At 36.7% G+C, this 20749-nt stretch overlaps 3 protein-coding genes and 1 non-coding gene across 7 annotated transcripts; all 4 read right to left on the bottom strand.

Moving 5' to 3' along the window:
* Positions 1-708: 708 nt before the first annotated feature.
* On the bottom strand, positions 709-4330 carry LOC126799237 (uncharacterized). Its single transcript, XM_050526399.1, has 5 exons — positions 4277-4330; positions 3365-3997; positions 1780-2184; positions 1475-1677; positions 709-1169 (listed from the first exon to the last, which is right to left on the bottom strand). Exons 2-5 carry the CDS (start codon positions 3789-3791, stop codon positions 927-929), a joined length of 1278 nt encoding a protein of 425 aa, XP_050382356.1. The 5' UTR covers positions 3792-3997; positions 4277-4330; the 3' UTR covers positions 709-926.
* A 1455-nt stretch (positions 4331-5785) lies between these two features.
* Positions 5786-5858, bottom strand: TRNAE-CUC (transfer RNA glutamic acid (anticodon CUC)). The gene has a single exon. It is a non-coding gene; the product is annotated as a tRNA-Glu (tRNA).
* A 544-nt stretch (positions 5859-6402) lies between these two features.
* Positions 6403-10163, bottom strand: LOC126799718 (uncharacterized). 4 transcript variants are annotated; one of them, XM_050526975.1, is made up of 6 exons: positions 9668-9688; positions 8731-8856; positions 8248-8508; positions 7496-7647; positions 6960-7096; positions 6403-6861 (listed from the first exon to the last, which is right to left on the bottom strand). In XM_050526975.1, exons 3-6 carry the CDS (start codon positions 8499-8501, stop codon positions 6694-6696), a joined length of 711 nt encoding a protein of 236 aa, XP_050382932.1. In that variant the 5' UTR covers positions 8502-8508; positions 8731-8856; positions 9668-9688; the 3' UTR covers positions 6403-6693. The 4 variants fall into 4 exon arrangements, with proteins under 4 accessions (XP_050382932.1, XP_050382931.1, XP_050382928.1 ...); XM_050526974.1 differs by lacking the exon at positions 8731-8856 and having other exon boundaries at positions 9668-10163; XM_050526971.1 differs by lacking the exon at positions 8731-8856 and having other exon boundaries at positions 8248-8541; positions 9668-10163.
* A 185-nt stretch (positions 10164-10348) lies between these two features.
* LOC126797220 (mitogen-activated protein kinase kinase kinase 5-like) lies at positions 10349-16925 on the bottom strand. Its single transcript, XM_050523885.1, has 2 exons — positions 16702-16925; positions 10349-10727 (listed from the first exon to the last, which is right to left on the bottom strand). The coding sequence occupies exons 1-2, from the start codon at positions 16923-16925 to the stop codon at positions 10349-10351; spliced, it is 603 nt and encodes a 200-aa protein (XP_050379842.1).
* Positions 16926-20749: the final 3824 nt, after the last annotated feature.

A 20749-nucleotide genomic window follows, 5' to 3' on the forward strand; every position in this document is an offset into this window, starting at 1 on the left:
GGAGGTATGAGAGACTGAGAGTGTTTTTGTGTTTGAGAGAGAAATTGGGAACAAGGTCTTGCGGCCACTTAATTCTAGTACACTGAGGTATGAGAGACTGAGAGAGTGTTTTTTAACGGCTAAGATGAAGTTATCAACGATTCAACGGCTGAGATGAAGTCAAATTGTATATATAATATAATACTTTTAATTTTATATTTAATACGGGACATAACGTAACGGGCCTTATTTTTCTGATTCCGATCTCATCCCGTTATTTTAAAACGGGATCGGGACGAGATATGCATTTTTCAAACATGAATCCCGTCTCGTCCCAACAAATTTAGGGACGGGATTTCGGGACCAAATGCCCAGCCCTAGTTTCTATTGTATAGGAAGGCAATTGCGTTTTGATGTGAGACCTGCCGTACTTGAATTCAACCCCATTTCGATATCTTGTTTCATTCCATTGAAACTAGTGGAGTCAACAACCTGGTCAACAACCTTCCATTGAAACTGGGACTATCAAATGCGCCAGCAGCAGTGTACACATTTGATCCCCTATGTGGTAAAAAAATGCTCCATGAACAACAGCTTAATTAGAGGAAGTGCGTATAAAGCTTTTACAGTGACTCAAGTAAAGGGAGGAAAGTCTAGAAAACTTATCTGTGACGCTGAAGTAGTGACACAATTATAGCAGACTATAGGCCTACATTGAAAGCTATTGGAGAGAGAAGAAACTGGACTATTCTGCAGTCTTACCGGCAAAAGGCAAATTCCTCTTAATATTACAAAGTGGTCTAGGTGTAAACACTCGGAAATTTAGTCCCCAGAGGATAAAATTCCATGCAGCACATTAATGAAAACACAGACATAAAAAAGAGCTAAAATCTGCAGTTTACCATCAAACATATCAATGCTGCCAAAATTCCCATTCATCCCAGATATTAACAAGGGAAAAGAGTGGGAGAGGGGTCTCTCCACAACTTGCCATCCACCAAATCTAGCTTTTTCATCTTTTGCTCGCACCAAAATAGCTGCTCTTTACTAATTCTTCCCATCCGGATAACCCTTGACAAAACCTTTGCATCAGTGAGGCTAAACAAGAGCTGAACATCTTCTTGTGATTGCGGCCATGTCTTCTTCCAACTTTTCCTCTTTTTACGAAGTTCCTTTAATTTCATTGATTTCTGTAGCACAGAGAGACAGATATCCAAATGAGAAAATGATCATTTCCAAAAGCCAGAATTTATCTAAAAAAATAAGGCAGATGTATTTCTTAGTTGTGCGAGCGCCTACTAGATAAAAGAAAGACAAAATAGCATAAGACTTGAATTCATCAACAGCAAAGTAAATGAATTTGAAACCGAATGTAAATGTTAATTAGACCAGTATACTGTTGAATAGTTGTCATCCCCGGATGAGCAAGCTAGGAGTTTCGTGGGCTAACATTTTTCTAGAAAGATAAAAGACAAGATACATCTATGGCCCTGACCTTATCCAGTGAAGTTTGGATCTGCTGAAGTGGGGTAGCATGGTTTTGACTTCCAAATAAGCTAAGACCAGCACCTGTTTTTTTCTTGTCCATCTTCAGGAAAAGTAGAAATGTGAGGATTGAAGTTTCAATAATCTTGATCAGATCACGGGCAAGAATTATGGAATCCGACTCTTCTTCTTCTTTCCCCTTATGAATTGGACCTGAACAGTCAAACAGAACACATAATAAATCTGGTTACTGCTAGCCCATGGATAACATGTTTTTTTTATTAATATATTTTTACTTGGTCACAAGAACTTTACCTTGTATATTAGGGACCCGGAGTAGTTTAGGCAAATTTCTCTGCGTGCGAGCATAAATTTCTGGCCTGAGGCCCTCTTCAAAAGGTTCATTTTCAATAAACCTTTGTAATAAAACCAGGAATTGTTGAAACTGTTGAGCACTGTGGTTGTAGGAGGTGGGATTTTCAGGTTGGCATGAGATTAGCTGATTCAGTTGAGTGTATTGACAGTGCAGTGCCTCCCAAGACAAGCAAACTTGAGCTACATATGATGTTTCAATATCATGATAAGGGTCGGTCTCTGGCTGCTGAAGATGCTCAGTTTCGTCATTAGGCTCTTCAATCTTCTTCAAAGAAAGACAGCGAAAAGGGGAGGAAAGCTTCTTAGATGCAGATCGTGGTGATGGCGTTGTAGGGGTTTGGATGCCTGTCAGGCAAGCTTTATGTGTCATTCATCATTCAAGTCAATATCAGCAGACCACAGTGTGGAGTTAACTAAGCACATGAACACCGACCTTCAGAAATATGAATAGAGTGATTTCTTTGAACTGCATTGAGCTGTAGTCAGGGCTATACCCCAAAGTAATGGATATAATAGAGACTTAAGGATCTATAATTTTCAGCAAACTACTTGTCGAATTAGTAGAAGCACAAAGTTAAGAAGAAAGGCACCTTTTACTGTGAATGACATGTTCCGTTGTCATCCTGTGCCCTTTTTGAATTGATATCCTGATCTTATTGGTTCTGACTAATTACAGAAAGCCTTTCTACATTGGACTCTAGCATAATAAAGAACTTGTTGCCCCAATAATTTTTACTCGCCATAAGTATCTAAGAGATGTAGCTATATTCCAGGCCTCGTAATAAAAGTAAATTTGGACAATCTAATTCCTATAACCCCCCTTTATAGATCCTAGACCCTTTACGGTTCATCAATTTGGAGTAAGAAAATCATATATTCATATAAGATCTGTAATGGATTCATTTATAGGCAAAAATTGCAAGAATATCGATAAACTTTTACCCAGATACGTATGGAGCATAAATACAAATTCCTAAGTTGGTGTTGGGAATCTATAAGATTTAAAATATTATTTTAATCAGACTGTACAGCTTTATTAGGTCTGGTAAAACTTTATTTTAGAAAAACACAATGAATCTAGATCATGTTTCATGTGCACAGAGCTCATTACATAAATTTTTCAAAGACTGTACAGCTGATTTGTCAGGATTGGTAAGAAACTTATTTTAGAAATACACAATAAATCTAGATCATGTTTCATGCCTACAGAGCTTATTAAATCAAATTCTAGTATGATTGTTGAATAGTTCAATATTCTGCCATCCACTTCAAGGAGAACTAAGCTCAAATCAATTTACTTCTGACAGGGAGAGCATTTATATCTTTCTATCTTTACTTGTTCCTAGCCTCCTGGAGTCCCAGATAGCTTAATGAGCGCACACACCCTCTTCTTTTATTTTGTTTCAATTAAGAACTTCAATTCTGTTATAGGTATGTATAGAGATATGCTTTTCCAAAAATAAAATGCAGTCAAAGATATGTAAGGTCCTACAATTATCTTTATGCTGAAAAGTTTAGAACTTACCTGTTTCCTTAAGCTGCTGCGTGCTCATCCGTTCAAAAAACAACATGCTCTCACAGTACTTGTCATATACAGCACCAAAGCCACACCACCATTGCCGACCTTCTGCTTCTACATCCCGCCACTCATTGGAGCTCGTTTCTCCCTGCTCTTCTTCGTCCTCCTCTTCAGCGCATGACTCTTCTTCCGGAATCAATACCATAAAACTATTCCTTCGCAATTCCTTTAACCTCCTCTTGACTTCCTCTGTTATGAAGTCATCATCATCGTCGTCAGCTTCGGCTATAGGATCAACATTAACTACCTTGCCTTTTCCATCACCACCATTCTCCTTCGGTTGCTCTGGCAGAGGCACAGGACTGTCTTCTAACTTATTTTCTTGGTCTGGTTTCTGAGCTTTTCTAAACTTTCTAACTTTGAAGAAATCCATAATCAACGACTTCCTAAATGATTAGGCTGGCTGTATATACCCCCAGGCGTCTAAAGTAATCAACACCTTAAACCCCAGATTGACACCAGAACAGTGAGTAACTTGGTCGACCTACAACATACACTTGCCCCAGAAATACACCTCCTTTCTGCTGCAAGCTCAATACAGATGACCTGTAAATCCTACCAGTAGATATCCATTGGCTTCTGAACAATAAATGCAGAAAATTGGTTAACCCTTCATGCTTCTTAGATCCATTATGAGCTACAATCTGGTAAACACACTCAAGATCTAAGCAAAGAACCTAAAATTCAAGCATGCCTTAAACAGTGAATTGAACACAATCCAGAAATTCACAACAGTAAAGCTAGAAACTTACTGCTCAAAACCAAACTTAAAAGCACTTTAGTTGATTATTAAAGTAAAATGGTCTCAAGGTACTGGAGCTAAGACTTTCAAAGAACTCAAAGCAGATCAAGAATTACCTTTAGTAAAACTTCCAGAGATCAGAACCCAGAAATAGCAAATTCCTCCAGCATGCATTAAACCAGAAGCCACCAAAAGCCCCCCAAATCCTTGAAAACCCAGAACCTCCTGAGAGCTCCAAGGCAGCACAACACAGTGATCAAACCCCACAAAGCAGCTTCACAAGAACCTTCTTCCCTATTCCACACCTCAAACCCACCTCACTGCAAGTGCAAAGTAACTCCACCCATAAGCCCCACAAGTCCCAGAAGAAACCCAACACTGATAAATGTGTACCCTTTACGACCCAAACTAAGTCACATGAAAAAGGTGAAAACTTTAAGATCCAGAAGATCCAACTAAGCAACCTGAAACCCCCAAACCCCAAAATTTCTCTTCTTGATTTGAAATTCTGGGCTGCAACTAAAAAACCCTACAAACCAAACTTGATGTGGAGAGAGAGAGAGAGAGAGAGAGAGAGAGAGCTGTTTTGAGGAACACTAGGAAGTAAAATGTAAATGGTTTATTACATCAGAGAGCAATAAATACTGTGATCACCATTTTAGCTATAAAAACCAGATTTTGGTTGGGTTAATTAAATGTAATGAAGCACAGAAGCAGAGATTAGAATTGAATAAGAAAATGTAGTGTGAGAGAGAAGTGTTGGGTGTTGGAGTTTTCTCGGAAGTGGGGAGAAGCACAAAACTCAAGAGAGAAACACACAACAACAGTGCAGTGCGTGCATTCAATACACATCTTGTCAGTCCTCGTACAGAGAATATTGTCATACCCTCTCTAAAATTAAAAAAAGCCGCGCAAAAGTGGGTTTGATTTGTCCTTCCAACCTCCACAATTACTAATATGTCCTCCATTGAGCTTTGGGAGTGAGAGCGTTGTGTTGCTCTTTTGAGCCAATGAGTTGTTGGGATTACGAGAGGTTGGTTATTTGAAATGAGTAATGAGAGAAAATCGACACTTCACATTACGAGAGGGCGGAAAATTCAGTAAATGAGATGTTTGCGATTGATTGCATCAATCGCTCACTCATTTATGAAAGATAGTTACTTGAAATATATGAAGAATTGAAAAGAGTTGTGACTGTAACGGTTAAGCAAAAGAGATGGCAAGCTAAACGTGGACTCGCAGTTTTGTACTACATTGTGCTAGAGCAAAGAGCCTCAGTCAAAAGGGGAAGGGAACGCTCAGGAATGAAATGATCTTAGGGGTAGATTGGTCAAGTGCTCTTCTGTCAGTGGATGTGATTGTACATTTGCACCAGTAAGTAGTACTAAGTAGTAACTATGTGAAGTTGGATTCCAATGAGAAGAGTGAAAAGAAAACAAAGGAGCAAAAGTGGTAAATCATGGAGTTGATTCCTTGCAGGCTTGCATTGACTAAGAAAGGTGAGGGCGGCATTGCATTTCTGTAGCCTTTCCCTTTCTGTGTAAGCAAAAGGGAGACCCCTACTTGTTCACAAAGTCCACTTTCATCACAATGTCTGGAATTCTTTGGTACAAAAACAAATGAAATTCCGTTGCCGGGACTTGAACCCGGGTCTTTCGGGTGAGAGCCGAATATCCTGACCAACTAGACTACAACGGATTTGTTAACTCTGCTGGACATATTTATAGAAATCGAGGATTGCCCGACGAACCCGAGAATACTATAACTGAGTACATTTCCTCCCAAGTTTTGCACTTAGATTGACTTGGATTTCGAAGACGTAAATCAAATTAGAATATTACACCAGCTTCCGACCATTTTACATTATAAATTGGTCACAGAGAAGTAGCAAATTAAGCTATGATTTCCGGAGAAAACCTAGTTTGACTGTTTGATACCAACGAGTAATTAACCTTCCTGAGCCAAACTGCCACTTCGAACTTTTGAAGTTTTTGAGCGCTCAAACTCCTGACCTCCATATCCTATGTTCAAATTTATGACACCAAAACGGGGTTTATCACAAAATTCACAATACCTTAATCAGCCTATACTACCAACTTCTTAAAGTTTAACAAGTCCACACTACGGAATTCTAACAGTATATTTATAACCGGTCTTGTATCTGTTTGCCAAGTCCAGGTGCCAAACAGTATAGATAAGCTTGGTGAATTAGATTCCTTGTACAGAGTTGAGTTGTGCGTACTATCATTACCATGCTAACAATCAATAATACAATATGTATAACGGCACTTTCTCTGTTTATTAGGCCAATGTACAACAAATTTCAAGCCATTTCTCTTCCCCAATCAAAAATATAAGCACAAGTGATGAAAATATTGGCAATATGGATGTGATTAGCTCTATGATGTAGGACAGTTCAGAAAATTAGATGGAGAATGTCTTCATCAGGACCAGATAGACACAAGGCGTCTGCAAGATTAACCTTCATATATGTACAAATACTCGTGAATACTGAATATGCAGATGATGTCGACTAGTGACCTAACCAAGGGGATGGTATTGGCTGAAACTTGTTCTTTGCACAAGCCAATACATCATAGTAATCCACATGGTTGAGGCAGTCACGAAAATCTGTGAAAAGCTTTTCAAACACCTTCCATTGGACTTTAATTGATCTCGAGTAAGGATATGGAAGAAAAACCTGCCGAAATGATATAGCAGCATGTAAACCATGAAGAACTAGAATAGTAAAAATATTGATCTGTTGTAAGGGTAAGATAAACAAAAAAGAGAGCTTACATCCCCCTCTTGTGCAAGACGTTTAAGTATTTGAAAAGTGTGTTCGGTTTCCTCCAAATTGTCGAGAACAGCCAACCATATCAGGGAAGCAAGCTCATGAGCCAAGTCTCTCGATTTACCACAAGCAATAAACTGATCTGATAATACACCGAGTAATATAAGCATGAGTTTCAGGGTCGCATCAAGACGTACTCCAATATCATGTATTCTATACATCAGCACGTACACAGTTGTTGAATTAAGGAACATTAATAGCATAAAGCATATAATTACTGGAATACAAAGATGACATCTTATATCTGGTTGTCATGTGAAGAAAAATTTTGGAATACTTTTTTGGTTACAATATTTTGGAATACTTCAACAAGCCGGCACAAATGCAAGATTACCATCCTAGATAAACTGTTATCTGGCTATCACACACAATATGGGGGATGAGTAATTGACTCGTATTAATGATTACATGTACCAACTTTTCAGTTGTGAATTATATGGGTCTAAAGCAACAAAGATGCAACTGAAAACTTAGTGCATACCTATTATGGTTCCGTGCAGTATACCAGATGGGGGTGGCATAGATGAAAGCTCAAGCTGCTCTTTTAGATACAAATAAGTATGCCCCACTATCTCATCCGTCTCACCATCTAAAGCAAAGATGTGCTGACTGACATATAAAGCAGCAAATCTCCTGAGAAATTTTGCAAAACCTCAGTACAAATACGATGAATGGATAAGCAAAAATCTACGATACTGATTTCAATATCTAAATATAATGAATCATATGCTGCTTCAAATTGAATATTTACACCGATAGAGTGATGTATACATAATATGAATACAGCACTGTATATTACAAATGTGATGACAAGTGGGGGACAGCATCAAGGAAGAAGTTTAATTGGGAAAAAAGTTCTGAGATTTACTTCCCCACATAAGCAATCAACTGCACATTATATCTACCCAGTCTATCAAGTCATAAATCAGTTTAGCCACTTTAGCGTGACAAAGGTGATACTCCACTAGAAGTCCGAGACAACCAGACACAAGTCACAGTGAGATACCAACAATTTAAGCTAGACCAAGTTTGTGGATTATTATGATCTATAAAATGTAAGCTCAAACAGACACAATGCATCGTACTTTAAAAATACACCATCACTGATCTAAATATCATTTCCCAAAATCAGAAGATAAAAATATAACTAGGAACAGAGAAATTACCAGGAAAGGCACATTAAAACTTGTATAGTGAAGATATACTACAAAACAGGAAAAAGGAGAACCCTACCTCTTGCTCAAACCTCGAGAGATAGGTCCAGGCCAACTTTTAGCTTTGCTAGCCAAAGGAAATGTCGTAGAAAGAGCAGCTTGCCACAAGCATTCTCCACGAAACAGATTTGCCCACTGTTTTCTTACACAGCATATCCGTACCCATTCTGAGACAGGAACTCGGATGAAGATTTCTATCAGGAGATGATCAGGAAGCTTTCCAAATGAACTATCACCTGAAGTTAAGGTTTCACTCTCTTTATTGTTTGTCATTAGAGTTCTGCAACGCAAGAACCCAAAACATTAGAAATTCCTACAAGACAGAAATCAGCAATTAACAACTGTCATTCAAAACCAAAGTCAGAATTTCCTGAGAACGAAATAAAATTTTGAAATTCCGAAGGGAACAATAAAACTGACAACATTACCATCTTCTCAAACTAATCACTGTAAGGCAAACTCAACACTCTTATTGGTTAAAGCACTCCAGCATAAACCTTACCAATTACATTGAAAAAGGGTACCCCAGCACGAAGCTATAGGGGACGTATACACATCAAAACAAATCCCTTGGAGGGAAAACAAGCTTGAATCACTAAATTGCTTACAATTCAGACCAATAACAGACCTGTTGACATTGAACAAAGCGAAAAATCACTACTTAAACCATTGGAGCAAAAGACTAGACCATGATGCAGAAGAACCAGGACCTGAACCACCATCAACATAGTAATATACAACAATTGAACAAATTATAGCTTAATTTATTCTAGGTTCTAAAGCAAATGAATCTAAGGGATGATAAACATAAGTAGAAAATTTCCTTATTGTTCTGAAAGTTAAAAAGCGTCGACTCGGATTCTCAAAAACTCCTCCAGAACATCAACAAACATCATAACAAAGGAACCAATATTTCTTTCATGAAAATAAATCCAAGAATCTCCTACATGGCTGCATGTACTCAAATATCAAATCCTAAGCAAAAAGAAGGTGAGAGAAAATTAGATGCAACTATCACATGATTAACTTACCAAACACATATATGACTCCTAACCATACAGTCAGACCAGCAGACAAAATCATTCCCCACCTAACAAACTATTCTTGGATGATCTAAGTACATTCAATTGGATTTCAGTTCAAACTTCAAACCCAACACATACCCAGCAAGAAGCCAAAGGAAAATTGAACACTAACAAATTCAAGTTAGCTACGTACTTGATCTAAGCACATATACAAGATTAGTGCTTTGGATATCTACCATAACATGCAAACCAAAACAGTTTGGAATCCTGAAATTGACTTCAAGGTCAGTGGAGATTCCAAAGGAAACATGAATTGAAAATTTGATATATATAAAAACTATTGAAGAAGATCAAAGGATGAAGGCAAAGATTACACAAATTAAAATTTGAGAACAGTGATGAAGAACACAGTACCTGAGAGAAGAACAGAAGAGTGAAGCTATAGTTGAAAGCTCTTCTCTTTGGGTCGAATTTTCACCGCAATGTTTGCAAGAACAGCTTATGTGGCTACTTCAGGTGAGTGACGTGAAATCTTATACTTCATTCAAGTAAAAAGATTATTGGTTCCTTTTTCTTTGGTTATGTAAATGTGAGGTCTTTGATACTTCGGTTGTTGCTGTTGCCTGTTGGACTATGTCTAATACAGAAAGAGACAATGAAGATTAACCCTTTGTGGTTAGCAATAAGAATAGCTTGGCATACATATGCCTAGTGGGACACACGCCTGTGAGTTTCTTTTCTACCACAAGTCAGAATGTCAGAGACTCTTGAAATATCGTGAAACTTACTAGATTTGCCAACAAGAACCTCTCTTTTATGGTGACTAAATTAGATATGAGATCAACTTCGGGAAATTGTTCTTGCAAAACTTCAACCTAAGCTTCTAAAAGACTAAAAATGTAGATTCAAATTAGAGTTTTAGAGATGTTGATTCTAACTAAACTAGAGAAACGGATCAAAATGTTGAAGATCGATATCGCCGAGAACAATTAGGTAAAATCCACCATTAGTAAATGTAATTTGCAAAGTATACTAATCATCATTAATCCCCAAATTACTACATGGGCATAATTTTTACTAAGAATGACCAATAAATTACAAAAACCTTCTGATGTAGGCTTTCCTCAACAGAGACTCACGTCCAGGGAACTTCTCATTTTCACCATTCTCCTTGTTACTCCTCCCTAACAATCCAACTCTATCTCCAAGACCTTTCTTCTCCTCCTTCCCAACCCTACCTTCATCTCTCTGCATCCTCATCCTCCTCTTCTCCCCTAAACCCTCAGCACCTTTCTTCTTCTTCTCCCTCTCCTCCACACCAGCTTCACTCTCGCTCTTCCTCCTCGGAATCCTTCCACCTTTCGAAGTCCCCAGAAGCTCGAAGTTCACTTTGCTCCATCCAACTTTGTCGTCGTTGTCCCACCCGAACCTGTCGCTGATTCCAAGCAGCTCCGATACTCCGCCAGCATTGCTTCTGTTTGCCGAAGTCTATGACTGTCTCGTGCGGGTATTGGTGTGGGGGTGAAGGAGGAGGAGGAGGAAGAGGAAAGTTTTGGGGGTTTGGGTTTGAAGGAGCAGGAGAAGTGGTGGTGGAGGAGGAGGAGACGGGCAGCGGAACCAGAATTTGAATCTTAGGAGGGTCGAGATATAAATAAAGTGGAGATGATAATGATGTTAGCAAGTCTTGCGTATGTCGTTAAATTAAACAACTAAACAAATGTATCAATGGCAAGATATTCTAAATTTAAGCAACATTTACGTATTTCTATCTTCAAATATAGCGTAATTAGCATATATTAAGTACTACTAAATGTAAATTAACCTCTTTAATTGTCTTTTACTTGTTGTTGTCCTTGATAAGGGGGGGTTCGGTTGTTAATTAGCACAAAATAATCGGCATATTTATGAGATATATGAAATGATTATGGAAAGATTTACAAATGTTAGGGGGTCCGAACCCCTTCATCTATGAAGATAGTTCCGCCCCAGGAGAGGGGGTTTGAAGGTGAAGTGTGGAAATGGAAGAGTGATGTGGGTAGTCATTGTAGTTTTGGACTGTAGAAGATAACGTTTGGTGTTTGAACTTTAAAAGAGTGTTGCCGTTGGCTCCTATAACTCAAGTTCACAAATAACTTCAACTATATGCCACCAATAACATCTATACATCAATTTTCAAATCATGTATTTTAGTACATGAAATAAGAAAATCGACCCTTTATATACACACGTCATTAATAAATCCATTAATTTCGGTGACACCTAGCCTTATTTGAAGGGGAATTTGGTCACTTTAAATATTTACTCAGTTCTCTTTCTCTTTCTTGATCTCGACACTCATTTCTCTTCAGTCATCTTGATCCCAATCACTTGTGCATCTCCAACCTCTTACTAAGCTTCTGGGACGAAACCATGGTATCAATTCCAATCTCTCTTCTTTTCTCTTTAATCCGGATCTTTGCAATTCCAACTATGCACATATTGTATTATATAAAAAATAAAAATCACATGCATCTTCTTTACTGTTTCATCTTCAAGATTAAACATCTCATACCCATTTTTTCTATCATCCTCTTCATCTATGCGATTCTTTCTCAGAGTGCAGAACATAAACAAAGCTTTGCTCAAAGAAAAGGACGAGGTTATATGTTGGTCGATTATGGAGGAGCTGGGTTGTAATTGTGCTCGGTGGTAGGATGGGGGCTGAGATTAGAATTATATTTGGGGTTGGTTTTTGGTGCGGTTAGATGTTAGGTTGAATTTTGGTGAGAGTAGAATTGGGTTAAGAAGTTGGAGAAATGCACTTGTGCGGCCATTGAGAAAAGCATAACTAGAAATAGGTTGTGTAGGAAGAGTGAGAGGTGGAGTATAAGTGTGATTACATAAATAAAAAAACAAAAATTATAATTGTTAACGGTGTTACTTCATGTGTGTATATAATTTAGGTGTTGAGTGAAATTTGGTGTATATATGTCAATAGTTGGCCTAATTTCACATTCTGTTGTCAAAATTTTCCTTTTTGATACAAATAATTCACTTAGATTAAAGGGAAAATTTAAAAAATCAAGAATTAAAATGCATTTACTTTATGAAATATCATAATGGTACACGAAATTGAATAACATACACACTTTTGATACCTAAATATCGTCATTAAATCTGTTAAGTCTTATATCATTATTCGTGCTTTAAAAGATTATCGCTCAAGAGACTAGATAATCTTTTAAAGCATGAATAATGATATAAATGTCGTCACTCCCTCCTTTTCCCCCTCTTCCTGCCCCCATGACCCAAAGCTCATCTCTCCCCTTTGACAAATCACAATCTGACATCAACCTCACACTCGTCAATTAACTCTCAACCAAATTTAAAATTACACTTTAACAAGATGTAGCGCCACATATTTATCTTACGTAGTCTCGATCAACAATGAGAAGTGGGTTTGATAAAGAGTTAAAGTCTGGGTCTTCTCTCACACTATAGAAAGAGAGAGAGAGAGAGAGAGAGAGAGAGAGAGAGTGAGAGAGAGAGAGAGGAGGAGGAGGAGGAGGAGGAGAAGAAGAAGGGGGAGCAAATTATGATCTTAATGGTGGCCCTTTCGTATCCAGAATTAGGATTCCATGCACAAGGCTTTCGATGACTGTGGTTGTTTACCAATCTCTGAAGGACTTAGTGGTGAAGCAGTGGTTAATTAACTCTGATTTTCTGGATGTGCCTAGTGGAATATAACTAATGCTCTTGTATTCAAGGCATATCTAACATTTGAGAATATGACATGTGCATGCTAGAGTAAACGTTATAGTTTTACAATTTGATCGGTGATAAAAGAACATGATTGTGGAATGAAATGGAAGAGTTTGGTGTAGAGGAGGATTGAAAGCTGCGTCAATGAAGACATGCTCATACAATCACACCCTCTTGTTTTTTTGTTTTTAGAGAAAACACGATATCACCCTCATAATATTGCAGGAAGTTAATAAGGCTAACGGTCAAACTAACCAAACATACTTATATTGGGTCAAAATTTAAACCTCATACATGGTTATGATATTTTGTATTTAAACCACGTCATCAATTTAACGGAAAAACTAATGGATGTACCGTATTTAGTAATGAAATTAGGCAACTAAATCTCATAATGATAGTCTGAAAATATAGTATAATATGAACTATTATGACAGTAGCTTTATATGAAGTTATGAGAGATTAGTTTCTTGAGTTTTTTCCTTAATTGTGCCATGTATGATTATAACATTGGATGTAAATAAGGGTATATAATGGCAATGTTTTCTAGTCTTTATGAAGTGCAATCATGTCTTCCAATTTAAAGTGTGATCATGTCTTCTTATATGATCATTTTAGAAAAGTAGTTACTTGGTAGAGTCCAGTTTTTTTTTCGGTAGCATCTAAGTTGTTGAAATAAGAAGTTTATGGTTGTAATGAAGAAATCTGTGAATACCTTCTACTATGTGCTAATTGAGATGTGTTGTTGCACAAAGATAAACCACTAGTTTTAATGGATGATCAAGGATCACGAAAAAAATCATCGATCTTCTAAAGAAGGAATACAAATAATTGGTCGATAAAACCTGTTGGATAGCCGTGGGAGAGATCATAAGGCTAGTTGGCACTGACTCACTGAGCAGATGGAAAAATTTGAGATGATGTGTTTCATTGCCAAGGTGGTGGGGGAAGTATTCTTATCCGTTATGGAGCCTTTTGCTGTTAAACCTCATAGTAATTCGTGGAAGAAATGGTCTGGTGTTGGTATGTCAATTGTGGTGCTTATGCTCTATTGCTATGATTTATGGAGGAGTTGTGTGGACAAGATGTATTTTGAAAATAGGAAGCTGAAGTGCAGAAGGATATCATGGATTCCTGATGTTTATGGGCTGATTATATTAGTGGTGAATTTGATTTTGTATATCAATGGTGAATTTGGTTTTATATGTTTTGTTTCCATGTTGAATTTGTGCCTAATTCTAGAGCTAATCGATCATCACCAAGAAAAATCAAGATTACGAAACTATTAAGCTACCAACTGCTCCAATGGTTCGTCGTTGTTGTCGTTTTGGTACTACTTTTATTATTAGCTATTATTGTTCTTCTTTCAGTGTCGTAATTTGTATTAGATGTTAAAGTTGAGACTTTAATTTTGTGTTATTCTTGACTTTTCAATGCTATTATTATATTATGATATTTGATCTATGTTGGTTTTAGATGAAGTTTTTTTTTTTGGGTTATGTGGTTTGCCAATCATGGATTTGTGGTGTGTGGATTACAATGCTGGTTGTTTGATGTTAGAATTCAGCAAGTTTATATGCTAGAAGTTGATTCCTTACGGGATATTTCAAAATGTTTAATTAGTACGTCTTTATGAAATATCATAATGGTACACTAAGTTGAATACATATTGTGCACACCTTAAATATATGGATATCGTCATTATCTCTAAGTGTTATGTCATTATCGTCATCAAAATTATTTATTCTTTCGAGCGACTCCTCCCTCCTCCTCCCTCTCCCCTTCTCCCCTCCCCCGATGACCCATAACTAAAAATTAACGTCTAATATGGATTAAAAGTTGATTGATGATTGAAATAATAAGAAAATTGATTGATGTTAAAAAGGAGAAACTTGTTCGTAGTCTTTTTCATTGCTACTGACGCTGCCAGTGTTAAAGAGGAAATGAACTAAAATGAAGGGAATGCATTATGACATTTGACTCTTTTTTTTCCAATACCAGCAAAGACTTGTCACTTTAATTGACATTTTAATGTGTATTGTTGATGAGTCGTTATTTGAGCTTTTGAATTTATGATGGATGATCCAAATTTAAAGTCAAGGATAACAAAGGAGAGGCTTCATGCTTGAGCTAAGGAGAGGATCCTCATCTTAACTCATCACCCACACCCAAATTGGAAGTTTACAACATGTTAGAGATACTTGTTGGAGTTCATACTACAAATTTATTTTAAATTTGAGAATGAAGTTAAGCCCAGTTTGTTAAATTCTTATGAATGTAACTATGTAAGTGATAAGGGAAAAAGACTGGATGCAGACTCAATCAAATTGGAACTTTATAACGTGTTAGTGATACTGTTGGAGTTCGTGTTACAAATCCATTTTAAGTTTAAGAATGAAGTTTGGCCCAGTTTGTCAGGTTGTTATGAACATAATTGATAGGGGAAATGTGCTTCACCAGGAGATATAGATGCAACTTACGAGTCAATGACATCACATTAGTGTTTTTCTAAATCAAAGTAAATCTCAAATGTTTGAATGACATGAGACTTGTTTCCACTACTATTAGGGATCACTATTATTAAAATGTCAATTAAAGAGGAACTCATCGATCTCGAACAAAAAGTCTTATCTTATTACGCTCGTGTCCCTTGTTTATTTGCGCATTCTTGAATAACATATGCTCTTAAAAAGGGTGCAGTTGTCATTTCCAACCACATCTCTCTCTCTCTCTCACTCAATTTTCGTTATAAATTTATATATTTATTATTTTACTTGATATGATATGTTAAAAGATATTAGATAAATATAAATAAATACCTAGAAAATTTAAAATAAATGTGTACATATAAAAATATATATATATACAACACACTATATTTGAATTGGTGGGTATGTTGAATAAATAATTCGAAGTAGGGTTAAATATGTAGAAAAAAGATGTAAATAATTTGATTTAAAAAATAATCATCTTTTTAAATAATATTTTTTTAAGAATAATATAAATATAAAATGACAATATTACCCCTCATGTGCATGACATGTGACGCAAAATTGGATAGAAACAGTTAAATTTAACGGATGGGGTGCAAATCGGCAATTTTTACCAAGTTCATAAGGTAAATTAACTCAAATACAATTTCAGCCAAATTTGGGGTGTACTTTGTCAATTTTTGCCTTGTTTTTATTGAATGGACAAATTCTCAGTACTATTGACCAATAACATCTGTTGTTTTAATTGAATACCAATCTTTATTGGAATGAAAATTGATTGCAAAAAGTACCGATTGGGAATGATAAAAAATGAAGTTCAAAGACAAAAGTTTCTCAAAACTAGCGGAACTCCGAGTTCAATATCTTTAACTGTTGAATGAGCTAATTACAAACACCAGTTACATATCAAAACTATTCTTAGAACAAACAAGAGAAAGATCAAAGACATCAAAATATGGCATCGGTATAGCTCCATGCACCTGATTTCAAGATACGGCCAACCAAAGAATTATATACAGTGAATTAGCCTTTACAATTACAAAACACATACAAGAGATGTAACAATGACTTCATACTGCACCAACCACTAGAGGAATTGCAGTAGGTTCTTGGCACACTCGGCTTCTTGGAACAAATAATCCATGAGATGAGACTATCCATATTGGCAAACTGTTGCAAACAAAAGGGTGTTTCAAAAGCATATCAGCCGTGTACCTCTCCAAAGGATCCAGGATGAAGCCCTTCCCCAAGAAATCTTTAGCCTCATTGCTTAGTGTTTCAGGGATGACTGGAATCTCAATTGAAACCCCAGAGCCATCTCCTAACTCAGTCACATCCCAAAACTCCACCTCAGTCAACATCTGCACAACGGTGCAGCCTAATGCCCAAATATCCGTCGGCGGCTCCTGAATGCCGTGAAGTGATACTTCCGGAGACATATACAATTCAGTGCCACATATATAATCAGAACGATTCATCACACTGTACTGTGACCTTCTTTGTCAGCCCTAAATCGCCGATTTTCGCCACATAAGAACCAAACCCGGTATCAGGAGGACTTGACGCACAAGTTGTTGGAAAAATGGTTAAATAAACAATTTAAAACCAAGTTAAAATGAACATAAATTTGAGTTTTCCATAATGAGGGTCATAAGATCATATGTTTGTTTGTGTAATTTAATTAGTGGGTGAATAAAAAATTGTCACTCAAAGATGACTACTTAAAATGAGGGAAAATGTTTGTCCCACATTTAAAAAGATAAGTGTTGGAAAAACTTTATATGGAATTCATTGTTTATGAATTGTAAAGTGTATAAGCCTTTTTATACCCTCTCGCGCATGTGCAAGGGAAACTCGTGTATGCTCATGCGACATGCGGACATGAATGTAACACCGAATTGAGGATCAAAACGCATTTCCGAAAATTCTTTTTGGATGTTTCAATTTCTCTTGACTGTTCAAATTCTTCTTTTTGTAAGAACTATAACTGAAACGTTATTGTGTGTTATGGAGAAGTTTGTAACATATTGAAATAATTGCTTGTAACATATGTAACTTATATATGTTATGATCTTTTGATTTCATATAACAACTATTTTATTCATTGCAGATTGCTAATGCTTACTATATAAATAGCCACCATCCTTTCATTGTAAAATCATTCCAAACACAATTAACTCTCCCTCTCTCAAAGTGTTCTTAGTTTTTCACTGGGTGTACTTTTCGAGTTCGTTGAGAGTTCTAATTAGTAGTACAACTTCCTACAATTATTTAGCCGTTTTATCCTGGGAGACAAGCGCTAAGCATTCTTGCACTGGTAGAGGAGGCGTAAACGTCTTAAGGACAGTATAGTATCACACACGTCTCGACTAGTTCTTCAATCATCAATCGTTCGGTAAATAGGTTGAATTCATATTGAGTTTCTTTCGTGTTCTTCATCATTAGAATTTAATGTTGTGTTATAATTATTTATAATTCAGTTTATTAAATTATATATGCAATATATCATTATTTTTCTAACACAAGCAACACACTAGTAGGCTTGATGTCACATTGCACAAAACCTTTTCCATGCATGTACTTGAGGACCTTCAATAGTGAGTATGTATACCTCATGACGTGCATCTCATGCAATCCGAAATTCTTGGATCTCTGAATCCAATCCCCTATGGTTCCTGTTTGCGCAAGCTCCAAGAAAATATTGAACAACTCCTCACCTGCAACATCTTTAGTCACATCACTACCGTAAGTGTTGATGACATATGGGCATAACCGACGACATCTTGGAAACTGGTTTCACCAGACAAGCCAAGAAAGCACGCCCGAACTGTCCTGCGTCGAGGAACCTTTGTCGAACCCAGCATTTGGTCCGACCTGCAACAACATAATCAAGATGCTCTATGTGGATTCATTTCCTCTTCTTCTCCAATTTGTCCATTGACTCCATCTTCATCCTTCCTTCTTTGATCATGCATCGCACGAGTTATTATGTACAGATGACAAAAACAAACTTTATTTGTCGTTACATGTTCTATTTTATTTTTTGAAAGCTTATTTTTATTTATTTTTTTAAACACTGCTTTTGGGTAATTATGTTTGATAAAAATGGTATTTTGGACAAAACATAATTTGGTGATTTCTTAAGAGCATTAGCTTTATAGTAGTAGAGACAGAAATCTTGTAGTGTTTGTATGTTGGGATTTGATTATGGGACTGAAACAATTTTTGTATATAAGAGCATCTGCACTGGCGAGCAGATGGGGAGGTGGTGCTCGAGCAGGAGATGAGAGTGACCGGGTTTGCTCGAGCAAACCCAGTTTGGAACTCGCACTGGCAAACTGGTGCTCACCCAGTCAACCGGAAAGTTTTGCTCATCTGTCTGGCGGAGCCCACAACACGTGGGTGACGTCCCTTGTTTTTTTTTTTCACCCCTCTCACCTCCGATCACCAATCCGGCCAAAACCAAACTCCAAATCTCCCAAAACAACATGCAATCAAAACATAAACTCCATAACAACTCTACAATTACAGAGACCCAAGGACATAAGCAAAAGAGATAGATTTGCTACCTCGTCAAGTCATAGGACTGAAAACAAATGGTGCAACACTCCCTGCCTCAAAACTCGATCTCATTGTAAAATTGGTCGAATCCACATGCAATGACTGAGTTTTAAAGACTGTTGACTAATGGTGACTAATTTTTATTCAAAACTTTCCTCACACGTTACATAACTCATTCAGAAAGAAATTATATGGGTCACTTATTACACTAGTCAAAGAATACACTCTCGCTTCCAAATTGCATGGAGCACTCGTAGTATCTGTGACTGAGGGATTAGGCAATGGTATATGTTGACCCATATTGTTCTTAAACATGCCCTGAAAACTGTAGTTTCTCCCTAGCTTTCTTGTCATCATTTTTAGCTGCATAATCACTAACATGTTTTATGGGAAAATGTTGGAGACAATGTAAGATTTATATGTATGATCGATGTCTCTGAACTTCCAAAAAAAGATGAGTCTAGAAAGGAAGACCTCTAACATACAAATTTCAGTGTAGGGGTTAGAGCCATGGCCACCTCAGATTGTTGGTTTAACCTCATGGAGGTTGCAATGCCAGTTGACAAGGCAATGCCAGATGACATTACTAAAGCCGGGGATTGCCGCAGAACATCGTTTGTCAAATGATTCACATGAAAACACAAGGTTGAGTGGGTGACGATGCAATTGCAAACTTCAAAATATTTCATATGCAACGAAGTGAACGTAAGTTTATTATTTTAGTGAAAGTCCCAAACATTAATTGTAATAATGCTTTATTTCGGGTTCTTAGAAGTGTCATCTAGTCTTGAGTTGTCCAGTGGGATTCAATTTATCGTCTTCATCTTGGATTAATAGAAGGAGTGGCGGATCCTGGATAGTCACATCGGGGATGATTAAAGTTCTAATTTCTAAATTGAACAAGTAAATAATGAGAATTTGGACGGTGCTTAAAAACCATGAAATAATTTTTTTCGAACGCTTCGTTTTGGCTGAAGTTTTAATATTACATAATCTTAGTCTAATAATCTATAATCATTGAAAACAATACTTATATTAGACAACTACTAACAATGTGACATTACAGCTAGCTACTAAAATTGATAAGTGCACATATATAACCAACCAATTCGATAAAATAGTAGAACACAAAAGTCACAAAACAATTCGAGAATCTATAATTCTATTCAATCAATTCATACATCAAGAAATACTTAATTATGTTAATTGAATGAATAAAGCAGCTTGAACCGATGAAGTGGATGGACAAAAACCTGCTTCTTCTTTGTTATCTTCCTTGATTATTCCAAAAAGTAGCAATTAGAATTCAACTCAATCCAAAACTTAAAATTAGAAGAACCAAAATAATTAAACGAAGTAAAACTAAATCCTAATTCCAATTTCATCACATCCTTCACTTGAGATTACCAAACAAAAATAAAAACTATAAATCTCCAATTCGATCTAAGGAGCTGGCCGAGTAACGCCGCGAAACCACACTTGAGTAATTAATGAAAGACGGTAGTATTGTGGTGGAGAGTGGAGCTAAAATAGAGATTTGGTTTAGGAATTAAGGCCTTAGTCTTTGAGGTCGGGAAAAAAGTGAATTTAATTAATTACTATTCTGTGCGCATGTGAAAATGTTGAGTGTCGATGAGTGTAAGGGATGCTTACACTTAAAAAAATATATATGTATATTACTTATTTTTTTGTGATTGGTTGG

Source organism: Argentina anserina, chromosome 6, assembly GCF_933775445.1.
Source record: "Argentina anserina chromosome 6, drPotAnse1.1, whole genome shotgun sequence".
Classification (NCBI taxonomy): domain Eukaryota; kingdom Viridiplantae; phylum Streptophyta; class Magnoliopsida; order Rosales; family Rosaceae; genus Argentina; species Argentina anserina.

Excerpts from the sequence above, each read along its gene's own strand:
- LOC126799237 (XM_050526399.1), bottom strand. The coding sequence starts at position 3,791 with ATGGATTTCTTCAAAGTTAGAAAGTTTAGAAAAGCTCAGAAACCAGAC. Across the intron at positions 1,678-1,779 it reads CCGGGTCCCTAATATACAAG|GTCCAATTCATAAGGGGAAA; the intron begins GTAAAGTTCTTG and ends TTGACTGTTCAG. Across the intron at positions 1,170-1,474 it reads TCCAAACTTCACTGGATAAG|AAATCAATGAAATTAAAGGA; the intron begins GTCAGGGCCATA and ends TCTGTGCTACAG.
- LOC126797220 (XM_050523885.1), bottom strand. The coding sequence starts at position 16,925 with ATGTCTCCGGAAGTATCACTTCACGGCATTCAGGAGCCGCCGACGGAT. Across the intron at positions 10,728-16,701 it reads ATCCTGGATCCTTTGGAGAG|AAGCAATGCTGGCGGAGTAT; the intron begins GTACACGGCTGA and ends TTCGGCAAACAG.
- LOC126799718 (XM_050526974.1), bottom strand. The coding sequence starts at position 8,501 with ATGACAAACAATAAAGAGAGTGAAACCTTAACTTCAGGTGATAGTTCA. Across the intron at positions 7,097-7,495 it reads ACTGCACGGAACCATAATAG|ATCAGTTTATTGCTTGTGGT; the intron begins GTATGCACTAAG and ends GTGTATTATCAG. Across the intron at positions 6,862-6,959 it reads GTCTTGCACAAGAGGGGGAT|GTTTTTCTTCCATATCCTTA; the intron begins GTAAGCTCTCTT and ends TCATTTCGGCAG.